This window comes from Ranitomeya imitator, chromosome 4, assembly GCF_032444005.1.
Source record: "Ranitomeya imitator isolate aRanImi1 chromosome 4, aRanImi1.pri, whole genome shotgun sequence".
Lineage (NCBI taxonomy): Eukaryota > Metazoa > Chordata > Amphibia > Anura > Dendrobatidae > Ranitomeya > Ranitomeya imitator.
Window position 1 is genome coordinate 92835173 of NC_091285.1, and position 24755 is coordinate 92859927.

Genomic DNA, 24755 nt, shown 5'->3' on the forward strand with positions numbered 1-24755 from the left:
GGTGTACTTAATTTTCAGATATTGCCTCTGTATTTTGACCTAGTTTTGGGTAAATAATGACACTGTAACCTGTCAATTGTTTTTGTTCTTTTCAGGTTGTTTTAACCTACCGTATATACTCGAGTATAAGCCGACCCGAGTATAAGCCGACCCCCCTAATTTTGCCACAAAAAACTGGGAAAACTTATTGACTCGAGTATAAGCCTAGGGTGGAAATGCAGCATTTACCGGTGAATTTCAAAAATAAAAATAGATCATTATTTCCCCATAGCTGTGCCATACAGTGCTCTGCACCGTTCATATTTCCCCATAGCTGTGCCATATACGGTGCTCTGCACCGTTCATTGTGCCCCATAGATGTGCCATATACGGTGCTCTGCACCGTTCACTGTGCCCCATAGATGTGCCATATACGGTGCTCTGCACCGTTCACTGTGCCCCATAGATGTGCCATATACGGTGCTCTGCACCGTTCACTGTGCCCCATAGATGTGCCATATACGGTGCTCTGCACCGTTCACTGTGCCCCATAGATGTGCCATATACGGTGCTCTGCACCGTTCACTGTGCCCCATAGATGTGCCATATACGGTGCTCCGCACCGTTCACTGTGCCCCATAGATGTGCCATATACGGTGCTCTGCACCGTTCACTGTGCCCCATAGATGTGCCATATACGGTGCTCTGCACCGTTCACTGTGCCCCATAGATGTGCCATATACGGTGCCCTGCACCGTTCACTGTGCCCCATAGATGTGCCATATATGGTGCCCTGCACCGTTCACTGTGCCCCATAGATGTGCCATATACGGTGCTCTGCACCGTTCACTGTGTCCCATAGATGTGCCATATACGGTGCTCTGCACCGTTCACTGTGCCCCATAGATGTGCCATATATGGTGCCCTGCACCGTTCACTGTGCCCCATAGATGTGCCATATACGGTGCTCTGCACCGTTCACTATGCCCCATAGATGTGCCATATACGGTGCTCTGCACCGTTCACTGTGCCCCATAGATGTGCCATATACGGTGCCCTGCACCGTTCACTGTGCCCCATAGATGTACCATATACGGTGCTCCGCACCGTTCACTGTGCCCCATAGCTGTGCCATATACGGTGCTCTGCACCGTTCACTGTGCCCCATAGATGCTCCACATAAATCTCTGCCGCCGCCGCTGCTGCTGCTGCAATAAAAAAAAAAAACACATACTCACCTCCCTTGATTGCAGCTCCCGGCGTCTCGTTCCGGCGCCTCCATCTTCCCGGCGTCTCTGCTCTGACTGATCAGGCAGAGGGCGCCGCGCACACTACATGCGTCATCGCGCCCTCTGCCTGAACAGTCAGAGCGCAGACGCCGGGAAGATGGAGGCGCCGGCCGGGAAGATGGAGCGACACTCGGCGGCTGGAACGAGGACAGGTGAATATGCTATACTTACCTAGAACTGGCGATCCTCGCGCTGTCCCTCTGGCTGGTCTTCGGTGCCGCAGCTTCTTTCTCTATCAGCGGTCACCGGCACAGCTGATTAGAGGAATGAATAGGCGGCTATGGGAGGTGGAGCCGCTTATTCATTTCTGTAATGAGCGGTCCCACGTGACTGCTGAAGAGGGGAAGACACTGCAGCACAGAAGACCGTGGGACGGCAGGGACAGCGCGAGGATCGCTGGGACTAGGTAAGTATACCTCATCGCCCTCACCCCCTCACCCGCCGACCCTGCCACCCACCTTGACTCGAGTATAAGCCGAGAGGGGCACTTTCAGCCCAAAATTTTGGGCTGAAAATCTCGGCTTATACTCGAGTATATACGGTAATTTTAAAACCTTGTAGTAAGAGACAGATTTTTGTTTATGCCCTAATACGTAAAATCATAGCAAGAGTGTGTACTTACTATTTCTTAGGACTATGTATCAAGATTTTAAATGGTTATTCCATGAATAATTTTTATATCAATAGTGCATACAAGCTGTTAATATTACCTGTTTTATATACAGTGGCTGAAATAAAAATTGAACACTTTGTCGATTTTCTAAGTTAACATATTTCTATAGGTACTTTTGACATGAAATTTCAATCCACACAGGCAAAGAAAGCAAACCATAGATGTCCATAAATTAAGTTATATGTAATAATGAGAAATGTCTCAGGTCGAAGTTTGAATAAATGAAAAAAGAGAAGTGCAAAAAGCCATGGAATGCCATGACACCAGCTGAAATCTATCAGTAATTAGAAAGCAACCCTGTCACTTAGTGAAAAATAATATCAGCTGGTTCAACTGATGGCCTAAAAAAGGTGTCTCATTACCAAAGTGCCAATCAAGAAACATCTCATGATGAGTAAAACCAGTGAGTAGTCTCAAGACCTTTGCAATTTTATTGTTGCAAAACATACTGATGGCATTGCTTACAGAAAAAACATTAAGTTACTGAAAGTTCCAATATGCACTGTTGGGACCATAATCCTGAAGGGGAAAGAACATTGTTTCACCATAAACTAGCCATGACCAGGTGCTCCCTGCAAGATTTCAGACGTAGGAGTGAAAATAATTATCAAAAAAGTTGTACAAGAGCCAAGGACCACAGAAATATTTGGAATCAACAGGTACAATAAAAAAAACTGTATGTAATGCACTTAACCTCCATGGCCTGTATGCACGAGTGCTGAATAAAAAGCATGTTCAAGAGTGTTTAAAGTTTGCTCAACAACACTTAGACAAGCCTGTGAAATACTGGGAGAATAAAGTCTGGTAAGATTAGACCAAAATTAAACTCTTGGGATGCCATAATACACACCATGTTTGGAGGGCAAAAAGCACTGCATATCACCAACAAAACACTACACCAACAGTGAAGTTTGGAGGTGGGAACATCATGGTATGGGGCCGTTTTTCAGCATATGATGTTGGCAAACTTCATAGGATTGAAAGACGGATGAATGGACACGTTTAGAGATATTCGTGATAAAAAAAAAATATGCTACTATCTACCAGCATGATGAAGATGAAATGAGGGTGGACATTTCACAAAGACACTGATCCCAAATATACAACCCAAGAAACTCTCAGTTGGTTTCAGAGAAAGAAAATTAAATTGCTAGAAATTGCCCAGCCAATCACCTGACCTGAATTCAACAAAAAATTTATGGAAGGAACTAAAGCTTAGATTTCATAGAAGGAGTCCACGGGACCTTCAGGATTTGAAGAATGTTTGAGTGGAAGGATGGGCCAAAATTACACCTGAGCAATGCATGCAACTAGTTTCCCCTTACGTCTTGAAGCGGTCATTGCCAACAAAGGCTTTTCTATGAAGTATTAAATAAATTTCAGTAAGCGTGCCCAATACGTTTTCACTGAATAATTTCTCATTATTACACAACTTAATTTATGGACATCCATGGTTTGATTTCTTTGCATGTGTGGATTGGATGGGTTGTTACTAGTGTTGAGCATTCCGATACCGCAAGTATCGGGAATCGGCCGATACTTGCGGTATCGGAATTCCGATACCGAGATCCGATACATTTGTGGTATCGGGTATCGGTATCGGATCCATAGTGAGGTGTAAAATAAAGAATTAAAATAAAAAATATTGATATATTCACCTCTCCGGCGGCCCCTGGACATCACCGCGGGTAACCGGCAGGCTTCTTTGTTTAAAATGAGCGCGTTTAGGACCTGCGGAATGACGTCGCGGCTTCTGATTGGTCGCGTGCCGCCCATGTGACCGCCACGCGACCAATCAGAAGCCGCGACGTCATTCCTCAGGTCCTAAATTCCTAGAATGAGAAGTTTAGTGCCTGAAAATGACGTCGCGGCTTCTGATTGGTCGCGTGGCGGTCACATGGGCGGCACGGGACCAATCAGAACCCGCGACGTCATTCTCAGGCACTAAACTCCTCATTCTAGGAATTTAGGACCTGAGGAATGACGTCGCGGCTTCTGATTGGTCGCGTGGCGGTCACATGGGCGGCACGCGACCAATCAGAAGCTGCGACGTCATTCTGCAGGTCCTAAACGCGCTCATTTTAAACAAAGAAGCCTGCTGGTTACCCGCGGTGATGTCCAGGGGCCGCCGGAGAGGTGAATATATCAATATTTTTTATTTTAATTCTTTATTTTACACATTAATATGGATCCCAGGGCCTGAAGGAGAGTTTCCTCTCCTTCAGACCCTGGGAACCATCAGGATACCTTCCGATACTTGGTGTCCCATTGACTTGTATTGGTATCGGATATCGGTATCGGCAATATCCGATACTTTTAGGGTATCGTCCGATACTATCCGATACCGATACTTTCAAGTATCGGACGGTATCGCTCAACACTAGTTGTTACCGACATCTGGTGAAAATTTCATGTCAAGAGCACATTTAGAAATACATTTACTTAGAAAACGGGTGACGTGATCAAGACTTATTTCACCCACTCTATGGAAAGGAAAGAAACACGTTAGGGCATGTTAGGTTAGGCTATGGGTTGAACTAGATGGACTTATAGTCTTCCTTCAACCTTAATAACTATGTAACTATGTAACATTGAGCATTCACATTTGTAAACATAATTATATGTCAATACACACATTAACCCCTTAGCGACCGCCGATATGCCTTTTAACGGCGGCCGCTAAGGGTACTTAAACCACAGCGCCGTTAATTAACGGCGCTGTGGAAAAAGTCAATAGCGCCCCCCAGAGGCCGATTTTCTCCGGGGTCTCGGCTGCCGGGGGTAGCCGAGACCCCAGAGAACATGATTCGGGGGGTTTTTAACCCACCCCACATTTGCGATCGCCGGTAATTAACCGTTTACCGGCGATCGCAAAAAAAAAAACGCGATCTCTTTTTAATTTCTCTGTCCTCCGATGTGATCGCACATCGGAGGACAGAGAAAAGGGGTCCCAGGTGGCCCCCCGATACTCACCTAGCTCCCCCGATGCTCCTTGTGTCTCCCGGTGGGCGCCGCCATCTTCAAAATGGCGGGCGCATGCGCAGTGCGCCGGCCGGCACCGGGAGAATCTTTGGGGTCTCAGCTGCCGGGGGTAGCCGAGACCCCAAAGAGCATGATCGGGGTCGGTATTACCGACCCCTGTTTTGCGATCGCCGGTAATTAACTGTTTACCGGCGACCGCAAAAAAAAAAAAAAAAGTAAAGTGTAATTCTCTGTCCTCTGATGTGATCGCACATCAGAGGACAGAGAAATAGGGGAATTCGGGGACCCTAGCATACTCACCTAGGTCCCTGGATCCTCTTGCTGCTCCTCCTGGCCGCCGGCAGAAGAAAATGGCGGGCGCATGCCCAGTGCGCCCGCCATCTGTCTCCATCTGCCGGCCGGCAGGAGAACAGCAGTTGGGGCTAAAATTAGGGTTAGGGGTAGGGTTAGGGGTAGGGTTAGGGGTAGGGTTAGGGGTAGGGTTAGGGTTAGGGGTAGGGGTAGGGTTAGGGTTAGGGGTAGGGGTAGGGTTAGGGGTAGGGTTAGGGGTAGGGGTAGGGTTAGGGCTAGGGTTGGGGCTAAATTTAGGGTTAGGGTTGGGGCTAAATTTAGGGTTAGGGTTGGGGCTAAATTTAGGGTTAGGCTTCTTTCACACTTACGTCGGTACGGGGCCGTCGCAATGCGTCGGCCCGACATACCGACGCACGTTGTGAAAATTGTGCACAACGTGGGCAGCAGCTGTAGTTTTTCAACGCATCCACTGCCCAATCTATGTCCTGGGGAGGAGGGGGCGGAGTTACGGCCACGCATGCGCGGTCAGAAATGGCGGATGCGACGTACAAAAAAACGTTTCATTGAACGTTTTTTTGTGCCGACGCTCCGCCAAAACACAACTGATCCAGTGTACGACGGACGCAACGTGTGGCCATCCGTCACGATCCGTCGGCAATACAAGTCTATGGGCAAAAAACGCATCCTGCGGGCACATTTGCAGGATCCGTTTCTTGTCCAAAACGACAGATTGCGATGGAATGCCAAACGACGCAAGTGTGAAAGTAGCCTTAGGGCTAGGGTTAGGGTTGGGGCTAAAGTTAGGGCTAGGGTTGGGGCTAAAGTTAGGGTTAGAGCTGGGATTAGGGTTAGGGTTTGGATTAGGGTTGGTATTAGGGTTAGGGTTGGCATTAGGGTTACGCTTGGGATTAGGGTTAGGTTTGGGATTAGGGTTAAGGTTAGGGTTGTGATTAGGGGTGTATTGGGATTAGGGTTAGGTTTGAGGTTAGGGTTGAGATTAGGATTAGGGGTGTGTTGGATTTAGGGTTTTGATTAGGGTTATGCTTAGGGTTGACATTAGGGTTGTTTTGGGGTAAGGGTTGTGATTATGGTTAGGGTTAGTGATTAGGATTATGGATCAGGTTGGGATTAGGATTAGGGGTGTGTTGGGGTTAGGGTTGGAGCTAGAATTGGGGGGTTTCCACTGTTTAGGTACATCAGGGGGTCTCCAAACACGACAGCCAATTTTGCGCTCAAAAAGTCAAATGGTGCTCCCTCCCTTCTGAGCTCTGCCGTGCGCCCAAACAGTGGGTTACCCCCACATATGGGGCATCAGCGTACTCGGGATAAATTGGACAACAACTTCTGGGGTCCAATTTCTCTTGTTACCCTGGTGAAAATAAAAACTTGGGGGCTACAATATCTTTTTTGTGAAAAAAAAAATATTTTTTATTTTCACGACTCTGCATTCTAAACTTCTGTGAAGCACTTGGGCATTCAAAGTTCTCCCCACACATCTAGATAAGTTCCTTGGGGGGTCTAGTTTCCAAAATGGGGTCACTTGTGGGGGGTTACTACAGTTTAGGTACATCAGGGGCTCTGCAATCGCAACATAATGCCCACAGACCATTCTATCAAAGTCTGCATTCCAAAAAGGCGCTCCTTCCCTTCTGAGCTCTGCCGTGCGCCCAAACAGTGGTTTACCCCCACATATGGCGCATGAGCGTACTTGGGATAAATTGGACAACAACTATTGCAGTCCAATTTCTCCTGTTACCCTTGTGAAAATAAAAACTTGGGGGCTACAATATCTTTTTTGTGGAAAAAAAAATATTTTTTATTTTCACGACTCTGCATTCTAAACTTCTGTGAAGCACTTGGGCATTCAAAGTTCTCACCACACATCTAGATAAGTTCCTTGGGGGGTCTAGTTTCCAAAATGGGGTCACTTGTGGAGGGTTTCTACTGGTTAGGTACATCAGGGGCTCTGCAAACGCAACATAATACCCGCAGACCATTCTATCAAAGTCTGCATTCCAAAACGGCGCTCCTTCCTTCCGAGCTCTGCCGTGCGCCCAAACAGTGGTTTACCCCCACATATGGGGTACCAGCATACTCAGGACAAATTGGACAACAACTTTTGGGGTCCAATTTCTCTTGTTACCCTTGTGAAAATAAAAACTTGGGGGCTAAAAAATCTTTTTTGTGGAAAAAAATTTTTTCTTTATTTTCACGGCTCTGCATTATAAACTTCTGTGAAGCACTTGGGCATTCAAGGTTCTCACCACACATCTAGATAAGTTCCATGGGGGGTCTAGTTTCCAAAATGGGGTCACTTGTGGGGGATTTCTACTGTTTAGGCACATCAGGGGCTCTCCAAACGCAACATGGCGTCCGATCTCAATTCCAGCCAATTCTACATTGAAAAAGTAAAACGGCACTCTTTCTCTTCCAAGCTCTGCGGTGCGCCCAAACAGTGGTTTACCCCCACATATTGGGTATCGACGTGCTCAGGAGAAATTGCACAACAACTTTAGTTGTCTAATTTCTCCTGTTACCCTTGTGAAAATAAAAATTTGTGGGCAAAAAGATCATTTTTGTAGAAAAAATGCAATTTTTTTTTTCACGGCTCTACGTTATAAACTTCTGTGAAGCACATGGGGGTTCAAAGTGCTCGCCACACATCTAGATAAGTTCCTTAAGGGGTCTAGTTTCCAAAATGGTGTCACTTGTGGGGGGTTTCCACTGTTTAGGCACATCAGGGGCTCTCCAAACGCGACATGGCGTCCAATCTCAATTCCAGCCAATTCTACATTGAAAAAGTAAAACGGCGCTCCTTCACTTCCAAGCTCTGCGGTGCGCCCAAACAGTGGTGTACCCTCACATATGGGGTATCGACGTATTCAGGAGAAATCGCACAACAACTTTTGTGGTCTAATTTCTCCTGTTACCCTTGTGAAAATAAGAATTTGTGGGCGAAAAGATCATTTTTGTGTAAACAAAAGCGATTTTTTATTTTCACGGCTCTACGTTATAAACTTCTGTGAAGCACTTGGGGGTTCAAAGTGCTCACCACACATCTAGATAAGTTCCATAAGGGGTCTAGTTTCCAAAATGGTGTCACTTGTGGGGAGTTTCCACTGTTTAGGCACATCAGGGACTCTCTAAACGTGACATGGCGTCCGATCTCAATTCCAGCCAATTCTGCATTGAAAAAGTCAAACGGCGCTCCTTCACTTCTAAGTTCTGCGGTGCGCCCTAACAGTGGTTTACCCCCACATATGGGGTATTGGCGTATTCAGTAGAAATTGCATAACAAAATTTATGGTTACATTTCTGTTTTTACACTTGTGAAAATAAAAAAAATGGTTCTGAATTAAGATGTTTGCAAAAAAAAGTTAAATGTTCATTTTTTCCTTCCACATTGTTTCAGTTCCTGTGAAGCACGTAAAGGGTTAATAAACTTCTTGAATGTGGTTTTGAGAACCTTGAGGGGTGTAGTTTTTAGAATGGTGTCACACTTCATTATTTTCTATCATATAGACCCCTCAAAATGACTTCAAATGTGATGTGGTCCCTAAAAAAAAATGGTGTTGTAAAAATGAGAAATTGCTGGTCAACTTTTAACCCTTATAACTCCCTAACAAAAAAAAATTTTGTTTCCAAAATTGTGCTGATGTAAAGTAGACATGTGGGAAATGTTATTTATTAACTATTTTTCGTGACATATCTCTCTGATTTAAGGGCATAAAAATACAAAGTTTGAAAATTGCAAAATTTTAAAAATTTTCGCCATATTTCCGTTTTTTCATAAATAATCGCAAGTAATATCGAAGAAATGTTACCACTAACATGAAGTACAATATGTCACGAAAAAACAATCTCAGAATCAGCGGGATCCGTTGAAGCGTTCCAGAGTTATAACCTCATAAAGTGACAGTGGTCAGCATTGCAAAAATTGGCCTGGTCATTAAGTACCAAATTGGCTCTGTCACTAAGGGGTTAAGAGATCCATTTCATTACTCAATTCAATCACAACTCTTTGACCTTGTCAATGACTAATGCAGGTAACATTTTGTAATCAGGAAATGAGATCTCACACGGTGTGACATAATATCCGTCATTTTCAGATAGAATAGTTGTTCATTAAACAGAACATCGGTCCCATAAAAGTGTTTATGTAGACATAAATAATGCCGTCTCTGCAGCATTTTTCTATTACACGCATACATATTGCCATTTTATCTTTTATGTGCCTACGAACGCCATACCCAATTGATGTGCTAAAGACAAGATGGAAAAAAAAGGCATTCTTTTGTAAATGCAAAGCTTATTCTGTTTAACACCAATAGAGAATTTTTTCCACCAAATGTACAGTATATGTAAACTGTGGTCTTCTTTTCTCTATGGTAATTCTAGATGCATTCAGTATGAGATGACTTAAAGAATCTAAGAATTTCCCCCCACTGGTAAAAAGTCTTCTAAATCGTGTGGCCGCTAAAATGTGTTGGAGATTTATTATTTCAGCATTGAAAAATTAAATTCGCTACTAGATGAGATCAATAGTTTTCTTCTTTAGTTTTAGGTTTATATGGCTATCAATTCTACAAACCTACTGCTGTAGAAGAGTAAAACTACATCAAATGAAATATAATCATAACACTCACAACAACTGAAGAGATACAAGGCCATCAAAAAGTCCTTTGGGGATTTCTGTGATCTTATTTCCATACAGCACTCTGTAAAATAAAGCACACAAGTGTTACACACACTATGTTTTCCATTTATTATTTTCCTCACTTCAGTATTCAAATTTCTATTGATTTTTTAAGAAGGGAGCTTCATGGTGTGACAAGCAACCTTTCATTTAACAAGCAATCTAAGCAAACTCAATCTGAGTCAAGTTAAATGAAATCTTAGGATTCATGCTCAGTCTTCTGCCATGCATACCGTTTAAACAAGGCAACTAATCCTACGGCTTTACATAGCCTGAATGTATACCTAATGCAGCATAAGCCATAAAATACACCAATCTGCAGACCCCGATGTGACAATTGCAGCAATATTCACCCCTTCACTACCCTGGCTTTTTCGTTTTTGTTTTTGCTCCCGTTCTTCCCAGAGCCTTAAACTTTTTATTTTATTTCATTATAGCCATGTGAAGGCTTGTTTTTTTGCGGGACGAGTTGTACTTTTCAACGACACGATCAGTTTTAACATAGAGTACTGGAAAACGGGAATAACATTCCAAGTGCGGTGAAATGGCAAAAAAAAGTGCTATTCCACAATTGTCGTTTGTTTTGCTGTTTTTTTAAATAAATGCTAAAACTGACCTGACATTACGATTCTCTGGGTCATTATGAGTTCATAAACACCAAACATGTCTAGGTTTTTTTTAAAGTGGGGAAAAAAAACCAAAGTTTCTAAAAAATAAATAAATAAATAAATTAAAAACTGCCATTTTCTGAGATCGGTAGTGTCTCCATTTTTGGTGATCTGGGGCTGGCTCAGGGCTTATTTTTTTGCGCCAAGCTGATGTTTTTATTGATACCGTTTTGGTGTAGATATGAAGTTTTCATCACCCGTTATTGCATTTTAATGCAATGTTGCGGCAACTTTTTCTCGTTACACCATTTACCGATTGGATTAATTCTAAAGATTGATAGATCAGGTGATTCTAAATGCAGCAATACCACATATGTGTATTTTTTTATTATTGCTTTATTTTGAATGGGGCGAAGGGGGGGTGATTTGAACTTCTATAACTTTTTATATATTTTGTTTTAATATTTTTAAAAGTTTTTTACTTTACACTTGCTTTAATAGCCTCCACGGGATACTAGAAGCTGCCATAATCAGACTGCTGGTGCTAAACACAACACGGCTTCAGCCCTGCTCTGTGTAGCAGAAATGATCTCTTGCTTTAAGTGCCGACCACTGGGCAGCGCTCATTCCTATCTGGCAAAGACAACCACAGGGGTCTCCTGCAGTCTCTGGGTTGTCATGCCAACCCATTGGCGACCCGTGGTCATGTGACACGGGCGGCGATGAGCGGGATTAGTGACGCGCTTCAGGCGTGAGCATGTTAAATGACGCTGTCAGAGATTTTTTAATTTAACATCTAATGAAACCAGCTGGCATGTGCCAGAAAAGTTGTGAGCTCATTGCTGGAGCCTGCATCAAGCAGGGAAAGCCAACCTTAGACGTACCTGGAAGTCTAAGGTTTACAAGTAGTTAAAAGGCTCTTTATTATACACAGCTATTGATCATATTTGTACAGTCAGTACTTTTTTTCTCACCTCACTGGGACATCCATTGTCAGATTCCGGTGTATGACTCTGGCTCAGGAGGTGAGCCAGCACCATACCTGGCTTCAAACAGCAGTGAGCAGATCTGAATGCTGGCCAATGCTGTTAAGTCCTTAAATACCGTACCTTTCCCAATCTCTGACAGCAGGGTTTAAGTGTCGCGGTCTGAAGAAGTATCATTTTCCCTGACAAAATCACAAGGCATAGATGGCTTCCCATGGCATCTGGAAGCCTGGTGAAGGTGCCATGCCTGCCATGACGTCTTCATAGGAGGCCGTGATTATTTCAATATAGTGCTAAATGACAGTACTGCAGTATATAGAATAAGCGATCAGATCAGTCCCGAAGGGTAATATAAAATAAATAAATGCCCGTTGACTGTGAGCCCTCGTGGTCAGGGTCCTCTTTCCTTCTGTACTTGTGTGTCTTGTATTGCTCATGTTTATTTTAATTGTCTATGTATGCCCCTTTTTTCACATGTAAAGCGCCATGGAATAAATGGTGCTATAAAAATGGATAATAATATTGATGTGAAAGAACGACAGGGGTTTTCTGAAACCATAAGACCCCTTTAAAGCAGTGTTTAAAAGCACAATTTAATTTTATTTGTGAATTATTTTCAATTTTTTTTGCTAGTTAATTTATAACTATAGTTATTAGCGGCAATGATAATATATTTCATAACATTGTCTGTAATATAGTTCAAAGCAGAATTACATCTAAATGATGATCTTTTCGGTAAAGCAGTTATCGGCCAGTATGTCTCCGTTCAGCTTTCATCCTTGCTATGCCTATTATTGAAGCTGACCCTTATTCACATATTTCAGATTGTCACCTCACATAAAATTACTTCCAGTGAGTAAGAAGCAGCTTCTCCAACCCCCTGCATAATATGAGAAGAGTCACCGGAGAGAGTAGTGCTCTTGTGTGCTTGACACTGTGTTCAGTAAAACTGATTTTGATCTTCTCTTTCGATCCATTCCCAGATATTAAAACCAGATGTTTTCAAAACCCCAAAGAGAAAAGAAATCTTCTATATCATTCATCAGTTTATAAAACATGTATTTTCCTAGGGGAAACAACCCTGAGCTAAAAATTTGTCTAAACCTATTTGCAGTTTGTTGCTGCATTTATCAAGCCATCAAAGACGAGATCTAAAGCCTAATTAAGCACATAGGAAAGAAAGGAGAAATCTGAGGGGATGTCCATGCAAAGTCTCTTCAGCCAGAAAAATGTTTCCAATCCTCTTGCAATAAGATTCCCATTTATTTGAAAATGGAAAAGAGTCTGACAATGAACAATCCTGTTGTTTAATTTAAGAGGAGAAGTGTCATTTTAATTTCTGATCCATTTTCGGAGTGGGAAACACTACAAATTTACAACTGAAATGAAATAAAAGTAGCAAACAAAAACACCCCAAAATCATGTATTTTGCCACAGTCACAACAGATTTTTCTGCGAGAATTTAAAAATAAAAACTGTATATGAACATACACTTAAAGGGAAACTGTCATGTAACGCTATTAACCTTCGGATATGGGGTTAATATTCGGGTTGACTGCATTATATAGGTGTGCAATCACTGTACTGTAAGGGCAGTACACAGGTAAAAATGAGCTTTATTTCCCCCAGTAGCCGCCAGCTTTCAGTCATGCAGGATTACCGGTTACAGTAATTGCTGACAGCATTAAGAACATTGGTTTACTCACATCCCGGCACTGACTGACAGCCAGCTCTGCAGCTTAATAGGGTTATAGGACATGACAGGTTCCCTTTAACCCCTTACCAACAAATCACAAACTGGTACATCATATGCTTGCTCCCTGACTTTGTTGCAGTCTCAGAAGCTGAACCCACATCTTTCTCGGCACATGACAGCTAATGTAACATAGTAACATAGTAACATAGTTAGTAAGGCCAAAAAAAGACATTTGTCCATCCAGTTCAGCCTATATTCCATCATAATAAATCCCCAGATCTACGTCCTTCTACAGAACCTAATAATTGTATGATACAATATTGTTCTGCTCCAGGAAGACATCCAGGCCTCTCTTGAACCCCTCGACTGAGTTCGCCATCACCACCTCCTCAGGCAAGCAATTCCAGATTCTCACTGCCCTAACAGTAAAGAATCCTCTTCTATGTTGGTGGAAAAACCTTCTCTCCTCCAGACGCAAAGAATGCCCCCTTGTGCCCGTCACCTTCCTTGGTATAAACAGATCCTCAGCGAGATATTTGTATTGTCCCCTTATATACTTATACATGGTTATTAGATCGCCCCTCAGTCGTCTTTTTTCTAGACTAAATAATCCTAATTTCGCTAATCTATCTGGGTATTGTAGTTCTCCCATCCCCTTTATTAATTTTGTTGCCCTCCTTTGTACTCTCTCTAGTTCCATTATATCCTTCCTGAGCACCGGTGCCCAAAACTGGACACAGTACTCCATGTGCGGTCTAACTAGGGATTTGTACAGAGGCAGTATAATGCTCTCATCATGTGTATCCAGACCTCTTTTAATGCACCCCATGATCCTGTTTGCCTTGGCAGCTGCTGCCTGGCACTGGCTGCTCCAGGTAAGTTTATCATTAACTAGGATCCCCAAGTCCTTCTCCCTGTCAGATTTACCCAGTGGTTTCCCGTTCAGTGTGTAATGGTGATATTGATTCCCTCTTCCCATGTGTATAACCTTATATTTATCATTGTTAAACCTCATCTGCCACCTTTCAGCCCAAGTTTCCAACTTATCCAGATCCATCTGTAGCAGAATACTATCTTCTCTTGTATTAACTGCTTTACATAGTTTTGTATCATCTGCAAATATCGATATTTTACTGTGTAAACCTTCTACCAGATCATTAATGAATATGTTGAAGAGAACAGGTCCCAATACTGACCCCTGCGGTACCCCACTGGTCACAGCGACCCAGTTAGAGACTATACCATTTATAACCACCCTCTGCTTTCTATCACTAAGCCAGTTACTAACCCATTTACACACATTTTCCCCCAGACCAAGCATTCTCATTTTGTGTACCAACCTCTTGTGCGGCACGGTATCAAACGCTTTGGAAAAATCGAGATATACCACGTCCAATGACTCACCGTGGTCCAGTCTATAGCTTACCTCTTCATAAAAACTGATTAGATTGGTTTGACAGGAGCGATTTCTCATAAACCCATGCTGATATGGAGTTAAACAGTTATTCTCATTGAGATAATCCAGAATAACATCCCTCAGAAACCCTTCAAATATTTTACCAACAATAGAGGTTAGACTTACTGGCCTATAATTTCCAGGTTCACTTTTAGAGCCCTTTTTGAATATTGGCACCACATTTGCTATGCGCCAGTCCTGCGGAACAGACCCTGTCGCTATAGAGTCACTAAAAATAAGAAATAATGGTTTATCTATTACATTACTTAGTTCTCTTAGTACTCGTGGGTGTATGCCATCCGGACCTGGAGATTTATCTATTTTAATCTTATTTAGCCGGTTTCGCACCTCTTCTTGGGTTAGATTGGTGACTCTTAATATAGGGTTTTCATTGTTTCTTGGGATTTCACCTAGCATTTCATTTTCCACCGTGAATACCGTGGAGAAGAAGGTGTTTAATATGTTAGCTTTTTCCTCGTCATCTACAACCATTCTTTCCTCACTATTTTTTAAGGGGCCTACATTTTCAGTTTTTATTCTTTTACTATTGATATAGTTGAAGAACAGTTTGGGATTAGTTTTACTCTCCTTAGCAATGTGCTTCTCTGTTTCCTTTTTGGCAGCTTTAATTAGTTTTTTAGATAAAGTATTTTTCTCCCTATAGTTTTTTAGAGCTTCAGTGGTGCCATCCTGCTTTAGTAGTGCAAATGCTTTCTTTTTACTGTTAATTGCCTGCCTTACTTCTTTGTTTAGCCACATTGGGTTTTTCCTATTTCTAGTCCTTTTATTCCCACAAGGTATAAACCGCTTACACTGCCTATTTAGGATGTTCTTAAACATTTCCCATTTATTATCTGTATTCTCATTTCTGAGGATATTGTCCCAGTCTACCAGATTAAGGGCATCTCTAAGCTGTTCAAACTTTGCCTTCCTAAAGTTCAATGTTTTTGTGACTCCCTGACAAGTCCCCCTAGTGAAAGACAGGTGAAACTGCACAATATTGTGGTCGCTATTTCCTAAATGCCCAACCACCTGCAGATTTGTTATTCTGTCAGGTCTATTAGATAGTATTAGGTCCAAAAGTGCTGCTCCTCTGGTTGGATTCTGCACCAATTGTGAAAGATAATTTTTCTTGGTTATTAGCAGAAACCTGTTGCCTTTATGGGTTTCACAGGTTTCTGTTTCCCAGTTAATATCCGGGTAGTTAAAGTCCCCCATAACCAGGACCTCATTATGGGTTGCAGCTTCATCTATCTGCTTTAGAAGTAGACTTTCCATGGTTTCTGTTATATTTGGGGGTTTGTAACAGACCCCAATGAGAATTTTGTTACCATTTTTCCCTCCATGAATTTCAACCCATATGGACTCGACATCCTCATTCCCTTCGCTAATATCCTCCCTTAAAGTGGACTTTAGACAAGACTTTACATAGAGACAAACCCCTCCTCCTCTCCGATTTTTACGATCCTTTCTAAACAGACTGTAACCCTGTAAGTTAACTGCCCAGTCATAGCTTTCATCTAACCATGTCTCGGTTATTCCCACTATGTCAAAGTTACCTGTAGATATTTCTGCTTCTAGTTCTTCCATCTTGTTTGTCAGGCTTCTGGCGTTTGCGAGCATGCAGTTTAGAGGATTTTGTTTTGTTCCAATCTCCTCACTGTGGATTGTTTTAGAAATGTTCTTACCTCCCTTCTGAGTATGTTTTCCTGGGTCGTCTTTGTTCGAGTCTAATGTTTTTCTTCCCGTCCCCTCTTCTTCTAGTTTAACGCCCTCCTGATGAGTGTAGCGAGTCTTCTGGCGAATGTGTGTTTCCCAGGTTTGTTGAGGTGTAGTCCGTCTCTGGCGAGGAGTCCATCGTACAAGTAATTCACACCGTGGTCCAGGAATCCGAATCCTTGTTGTCTGCACCATCGTCTTAGCCAGTTGTTTGCATCAAGGATCCTGTTCCATCTCCTGGTGCCATGCCCATCTACTGGAAGGATAGAAGAAAAAACTACCTGTGCATCCAGTTCCTTTACTTTCTTCCCCAACTCTTCAAAGTCCTTGCAGATTGTCGGTAGGTCCTTCCTTGCCGTGTCATTGGTGCCAACATGTATCAGAAGAAATGGGTGGACGTCCTTGGAGCTGAAGAGCTTTGGTATCCTATCGGTCACATCCTTGATCATCGCACCTGGAAGGCAGCATACTTCTCTTGCAGTTATGTCCGGTCTGCAGATGGCTGCTTCTGTGCCTCTCAGTAGTGAGTCTCCCACCACCACCACTCTTCGTTGCTTCTTGGCTGTACTTTTTGCTGTCACTTGTTGCTGTGTGCCCTTTTCTTTTTTGCTTGCTGGTATTGCTTCATTCTTAGGTGTGCCATCTTCATCCTCTACAAAGATTTGATATCGGTTCTTCAGTTGTGTGGTTGGTGATTTCTCCATGGTCTTCTTGCTTCTTTTGGTCACATGCTTCCACTCATCTGCTTTTGGAGGTTCTCTGACACTTTTTGCACCTTCTGTGACCAGTAGAGATGCTTCTGTTCTGTCTAGAAAGTCTTCATTCTCTTTGATGAGTTTCAAAGTTGCTATTCTTTCTTCCAGACCCCGCACCTTTTCTTCTAAAAGGGCCACTAGTCTACACTTCTGACAGGTGAAATTGGATTCTTCTTCTGGTCGATCTGTGAACATGTAGCACATGCTGCAGCTCACCATGTAGGTTGTCACATCTGCCATGTTGCTCCTAGATCCTGCTGACTTGCTGTGTGTTTTCCTTCTTGTGTAATCTACTCAGCCAAGCTCTCTTGCAATAATGTCCTACAGGCAAAAATTCGAAGCAGCTGGTCCCGGCTGTACCCAACGATCTTCTAGCTTAGGGAGACTTCGCTTCTCCCAGAAGGCACCTGGAATATGCAAATTAGCCTCCTGAAGCTTGAATCCCTGGTTTGGTGATGCTTTCGAAGCAGCTGGTCCCGGCTGTACCCAACGATCTTCTAGCTTAGGGAGACTTCGCTTCTCCCAGAAGGCACCTGGAATATGCAAATTAGCCTCCTGAAGCTTGAATCCCTGGTTTTGTAGTTACTCATCATGTGCTCTAACAGCCGCAAATGCAGTTGAGTCAATCCCAGGGGCGTGTATCATTCCGCAATTCCATCAGCTTGCCAATGATGTGTTCATGATGGGTCATCATGACAACCAGGGGTCTGCTGGTCACCCCGTGCCTGAAATTACAATTTTCCTGTGAAAGCCAGCCCATGATTTCAGCTTTACATTGCAATGCTGATTCTCTGCTATGTATAGCACAAGCCATCAGACAATCATGTCAGCCATCAGACTCAGTGACTGCCGGCCGTAAAGTGAAAGTGAAAGCACAGCCGCTGTGCTCTGCTTTCACTTTACGGCCGGCAGTCACAGTGCGGGAAGCAGACTGCAAGGGATCTGACGGACACCAGAATGTAAGTATGTGCTGTTTGTTTTTTTTTAGTTTAACGCTTGTAACCAGGGTAAACATCGGGTAACTAAGCGCGGTCCTGCGCTTAGTTACCCGATGTTTACCCTGGTTACAAGCGAACGCATCGCTGGATCGCATCGCTAGATCGGTGTCACACACACCGATCTAGCGATGACAGCGGGAGATCCAGCGATGAAAGAAAGTTCTAAACGATCTGCTACGACGTACGATTCTCAGCAGGATCCCTGATCGCTGCTGCGTGTCAGACACAGCGATATCGTAACGATATCGCTGGAACGTCACGAATCGTACCGTCGTAGCGATCGAAATGTTATAGTGTGACGGTACCCTTAGAATCAAGATGTGACATTAGGCGTCTCACATGTAAATGTTAAATTGCTTCAAATACCAGAGAGCAGAGATGAGAAAAACAGACAGGAGCTGCAGTGGATGTACTGGCTCCAGAGAAGTCTGTAATCAGCAAACAATTTCTACGTTACTCATGTAGGAAGGACTTTAATAGTGTTATGTAGACTTCTATTCTCAGCGTCTAGTCTACATGGGCAATTGCTAATTTAAGAGAGATTAGTTTGTCTTTGGTGACTTGACAGTTGTCTGCCTATGTGTGGTCTTAAGGTACCTTCACACTAAACAACTTCACAACGATATCGCTAGCGATCCGTGACGTTGCAGCGTCCTGGATAGCGATATCGTTCAGTTTGACACGCAGCAGCGATCTGGATCCTGCTGTGATGTCGTTGGTCGCTGCAGAAAGTCCAGAACTTTATTTCGTCGCTGGACTCCATGCAGACATCGCTGAATCGGCGTGTGTGACACCGATCCAGCGATGTCTTCACTGGTAACCAGGGTAAACATCGGGTTACTAAGCGCAGGGCCGCGCTCAGTAACCCGATGTTTACCCTGGTTACCATCGTAAAAGTAAAAAAAACAAACACTACATACTTACCTTCTGCTGTCTGTCCCCGGCACTCTGCTTCCTGCACTGGCTGTGAGCGCCGGTCAGCCGTAAAGCACAGCGGTGACGTCACCGCTGTGCTTTCCAGCCGCTGTGCTCACAGTCAGTGCAATAAAGCACAGCGCCGGGGACAGACAGCAGAAGGTAAGTATGTAGTGTTTTTTTTTTTTACTTTTACGATGGTAACCAGGGTAAACATCGGGTTACTAAGCGCGGCCCTGCGCTTAGTAACCCGATGTTTATCCTGGTTACCCGGGGACTTCGGGATTGTTGGTCGCTGGAGAGCTGTCTGTGTGACAGCTCTCCAGCGACCAAACAGCGACGCTGCAGCGATCGGCATCATTGTCGGTATCGCTGCAGCGTCGCTTAGTGTGAAGGTACCTTTACTCACAAGGCAAATTAACTTCCTTAGACCGGGGTCACCCTAGCATAAAATACGGATGATTGCTATGTGAGAAGAAAAATCGCACAGCACTCGGACCAGTGTTATTCTATGAGGCAGCTCGCATCACTGTATTTTTCCTCAGGCGTATTCAACATGTGTGAAAAATCACAGCATGTTGCAATTGTACGTGTATATAGTCCGAGACTCGCCAATGCAAGCCTATGGGTGTGAGAAAAACTCGGATGTCACACGGACCATTCATTTAGCTTGCGACTAATACGCACACATTTTGGTCATTTCAGCCCATTGAGCCATTAAATTAATTGAGGAAAATCAGTGAGAAATGTAAAGCCATATGCATGTCATACGGATACATAGGTGCCAGAAAATCGCATCATCACATTGCAAACGTATTACCTGTAGATGACCATGGTGCGACTCTTGGCAGGGAGACTCAGACTTTTTTTTTCATACGTTAAAGGGACTCTGTCACCTGAATTTGGAGGGAACAATCTTCAGCCATGGAGGTGGGGTTTTCGGGTGTTTGATTCACCCTTTCCTTACCCGCTGGCTGCATGCTGGCTGCAATATTGGATTGAAGTTCATTCTCTGTCCTCCATAGTACACGCATGCGCAAGGCAAGATTCCCTTTAAGTGTGACTCCAGCCTTATAGTTATTTGCTTGTACTGCTTCAATAATGTATTGCAAGAAAACCTGAGAAGAACTAAATGCATGTTTCCTCACGTTGAATATTTATTTGTGATGACATCAGGGTATGCACATTAAGGGCCATATCTGCGGCTCTCCATTAGGTAGTCCTAATACATTTAGGTCAATAAGAGTAAAACAAAAATCTGCTCTTTCCTTGCACAAATTTGTCAATATTCATTTGACAAAGTTTATTTGACAAAAACAAAGATTTAAAAGCGCAACTTTGGAAAAACTGGTTAGACTTTTTTATCTGTGGAAACTGTTAAATGAATATATGATATCACTCTATAGAGTTATAGACAGGAACTATAGTTTGTTCACTGGGAAATAGAGGAATTCAGCCATGCATAGTGCATCAGTCTGACATATCACAGTGTTTGCTATACTTCCCGAAAATACTTACAGCGAGGTGAGAGATTTTAATCCGCTGAAAGCATCCGATGCAACCTCAGATATCTGGTTCTTACTGAGGTCTCTAAAAAAATGCAATGAAAAAAATTGTCTAAATGGTTATACTTACAAACATAGGCAGATTTATACAATAGTATTACATTGTGACTACAAAGATGGCAGACAAGAAATGGACTGTCGTACAGCTATAGTATCTACACTTATTACGTACATAATTTGTACAATGGGCACAGAAGGTGAAATATTGTAATGCAACAATGTAGTATCTGTGCTGATCTAAGTCCACAGTTGGGCCTCTCGACAATAACCATCATATGTAGAGCTATAGGAAACACACAGGGCCAACATATTAGTCAGACTTTCTACAACACTCAGCTGTAACGAGATCAAGCAATGTGATGCCCAGTACCCTCAAAGTATATTACACTTACATTCTCTTTAGCTTCTTGTACTGAGTGAAAGCTCCAGCTGGAATACTCTTGATAGAATTCTGCTCGAGCCGTCTAAGAACAAGACACAAGCAAAATATAAAAAAAATATTATTTGTAGTGTCTGCTTACCATCTTGGTCTGAGATGACCACATTTGTGCGTCACACATTTATTGCAAGGCTTGGGAATGAAATCAATGGTTACAGTAAAATCATTTGATGATTGTTTGTCCAACTTCTTGAACTGTGAATGTAAGATATTGTTTGCCTTCATGAAACAGACCCCTGGATATTATTTTGTGAGCTCTGGCAGAAATGCACAAACATATTTAATACAGTGGGATTTATCTAAAGCAGCTTGGCCATCCATAAAACACTACAAACTGATGGATACATACATGCTGCTTGCATGTACACAATCTGATATACCGATGACCATGCAAGGAGGAAGAGGGGAGAGCACCTTATCGTTGCGTGCGCTGGAGGCCACTGGAGAGAAAGATGCAGTGACACGCCAATGCAGAAGATCCCTAAATCCACTGCCCATAGAAGGGAGGAAAAGATACAGATTGTTGAGGGAGTGCAGGTCCACAACTGCACCTCACAGGGCACTGTGACATGCATGGGAGGGGGTGATATCATAATGAAGACAGGAAGCAGGGATTTCTTCCAGGCATTGTATGTCCCAGACTTTGAAAAAAATCATTAACATGAAGAAATAAAATAAGTTTTCTCAACAACAAGACCACTAATATGAGGCATACAGGTAGGACTAGTGTAGCATTTCTTTCACCTGTGTGCCCATATTAATAGGATATACAAGCCCAGGGGATGACAGATTCCCTTTAAAGAGATCACCCAGACTGGTGAAATAAAAAGAAAGCAGTACTCAGCTTCACAATCCCCTTTCATTTGCTTACCTAGCCCGTGCCTCTTTCTAGTTACTGGTTCCATTCAGCCAATTATTGGACGCAGTGGTGAGCTGCCTCAGACTGTTAATTGTTGAGTGGTCATTTTCACTGATTTGCAGTATGTCGAGTCAGGACCAGGACATAACATAAGCAACTGAACAGGAGCTACAGTTGATTAGTGAGGGTATTAGTTGTGTGAAAATTGTTGCTATCCTCATGTACATTAGACTGTTAGCCGAAACCTTCGCTATCGGAGAGTTCGGCAGACATTAGTCTATTGGGTACAAGGATCTTTAGACTCACATGCCTCAGAAACACTCTCTACAAGTACATCCTCTGTGACACCCATTTCGAGAAATTATAGGACCTGTATTATCCCACTGTCCACATAGTGGTAGCCCTGCTCCTCTTAAAGACCAAGTCATGTTCGCTGGCTCTCTCTGGCATACTACTTCATGTTTAATTTGTACCAGAACTCTACTCATTCTAGCAGCAGATCTATCTGTCTGTCATGTGTTTCCACCAGAAGCAGCATACATACATAATATGGACATGCCTAGGCCTCATGTACAAATGCAGCAGTGCAACGCTTCTGACATCGCAAGTCTCTGTCAAGTCAGGAACCAAGGTAAAGGCAACTTCTGACTTCCACCTAGTTTTACTGCAGGATGGCATCCAAAAACATCAGTCATGGCATCATTAACTAACAAAGGATATGATTCTAGCTCCTAATGCATACACTAGGTATTGCAGGAACAAATGGTGCCACATGATTACACGTGGTGATCAATAACTATAGTAACAGTATTTGTCAATGCATAACTTATTTCAGAACACAGGCCATCAGAAATGCCATTTAGCTTGGTTTTGAAAGACTTCTGTTAAATAAAATTTTACCCAGCATTTAAAAATTCATTCAAATCAATGGTTGGGTTTCAGATGCTCAGTCCGATTTCCAATGACAAAAAATGTATGATCAGTGCCAAAGCGGATTATGCGCTTTATAGACCGTTGTTTGCCTGAAGGCTGAAGTACACAAGCTAATGCTTTAGAACATGGAAGCACAATCTGCAGACACCCTGTAACCTGTGAAAACTAGAGACTAAGGGTACCGTCACACTATACGATTTACCTACGATCACGACCAGCGATATGACCTGGCCGTGATCGTAGGTAAATCGTAGTGTGGTCACTGGGGAGCTGTCACACAGACAGCTCTCCAGCGACCAACGATGCCGAGGTCCCTGGGTAACCAGGGTAAACATCGGGTAACTAAGCGCAGGACCGCGCTTAGTTACCCGATGTTTACCCTGGTTACAAGCGTTAAACTAAAAAAACAAACAGCACATACTTACATTCTGGTGTCCGTCAGGTCCCTTGCAGTCTGCTTCCAGCACTGTGACTGCCGGCCGTAAAGTGAAAGTGAAAGCACAGCCGCTGTGCTCTGCTTTCACTTTACGGCCGGCAGTCACAGTGCGGGAAGCAGACGGCAAGGGACCTGACGGACACCAGAATGTAAGTATGTGCTGTTTGTTTTTTTTTAGTTTAACGCTTGTAACCAGGGTAAACAACGGGTAACTAAGCGCGGTCCTGCGCTTAGTTACCCGATGTTTACCCTGGTTACAAGCGAACGCATCGCTGGATCGCATCGCTAGATCGCTAGATCGGTGTCACACACACCGATCTAGCGATGACAGCGGGAGATCCAGCGATGAAAGAAAGTTCTAAACGATCTGCTATGACGTACGATTCTCAGCAGGATCCCTGATCGCTGCTGCGTGTCAGACACAGCGATATCGTAACGATATCGCTGGAACGTCACGAATCGTACCGTCGTAGCGAACGAAATGTTATAGTGTGACGGTACCCTAACTGAAATGGGCTCTAGATGCAGGAGTGTGACTAGAGTAGATGCAGTCCCACCCTAGGCTCCGAATCCTACAGGTCCCAAAAAGTCCCTTTGGCCTATGTGAAAAATCAATTCTATTAAAGACCTGTGATAGTTGAAGCTTATGGCCCCCAATATAAAATCTCCAAAAGGGCCCTAATTTCTAGAACGCCACTGTCTAGATGCATTCACTAAGGATCCGAGTGCTATATGACTGCCACACTCTCTGATGTAAAAAAATGCAATATTTCAATAAATTAGTTTATCTGATTTCACACTAAGGGTGCACTTTAAATGCAGAAAGCGTAAAGGGAGTGAATAAATATAAAATTAGACTACTAGTCCATGTAAACATGGCCGCTGAACAAATGAGACAATAAAATCATTGTTAGCAGCACATCTCCACCTGTAAAAAGCAATGTGTGGTCAAGCATAAAGGATCTGCATGTGAATGAATGATCTCCCTATCATTCTACCACACACTGTGCTGATGATGGTCCCATGAACTAGATCTAAACAACATTATATCACTGATTATCACACATTTGGGGCCAATGCATTAGGAGCCCTATCACCATGAATAAGATAAAATGGACATCATTATGTTAATACACAAAAGATGATAGCTTTACAGACTATCCCTCACTACTGCAGCTTTGTTGGGATGTTCACTTATGAGTAATTGCTAATTACAGTGAAAAAACTTTCTTTCCACTTTCTATTTTCCTCCTAAAAGGAACAAGAAAAGAAACTTTTGAATTAACACATTTGCTGCTTTTCATTTTTAGACTAGCTGGTTGACATGGACGTGGTCATTTTTGTAGGTTTAAGGAGGGGAAGTTTGAACATTATGGAATGAACTCTGCTAGGTAAAGAGCAAGCTAAATCAAAAGGTAAGGCCAACAGCAAGGCCATAAATCCTGTCCTGCAGCTCCAAATTACATTATAAACCACAAGT

General features: G+C 43.1%; 1 protein-coding gene across 2 annotated transcripts in view; it reads right to left on the reverse strand.

Moving 5' to 3' along the window:
• The window catches only part of SLIT3 (slit guidance ligand 3), a 1020157-nt gene that overhangs the window by 288315 nt on the left and 707087 nt on the right, over positions 1–24755 (reverse strand). For both annotated transcript variants that reach the window (XM_069763866.1, XM_069763867.1), the window contains 3 exons: positions 21001–21072; positions 20562–20633; positions 9861–9932 (listed from right to left, as the gene is read on the reverse strand). In XM_069763866.1, the coding sequence (XP_069619967.1) occupies positions 9861–9932; positions 20562–20633; positions 21001–21072 (216 nt within the window). The remainder of the gene's footprint in view (positions 1–9860; positions 9933–20561; positions 20634–21000; positions 21073–24755) is intronic.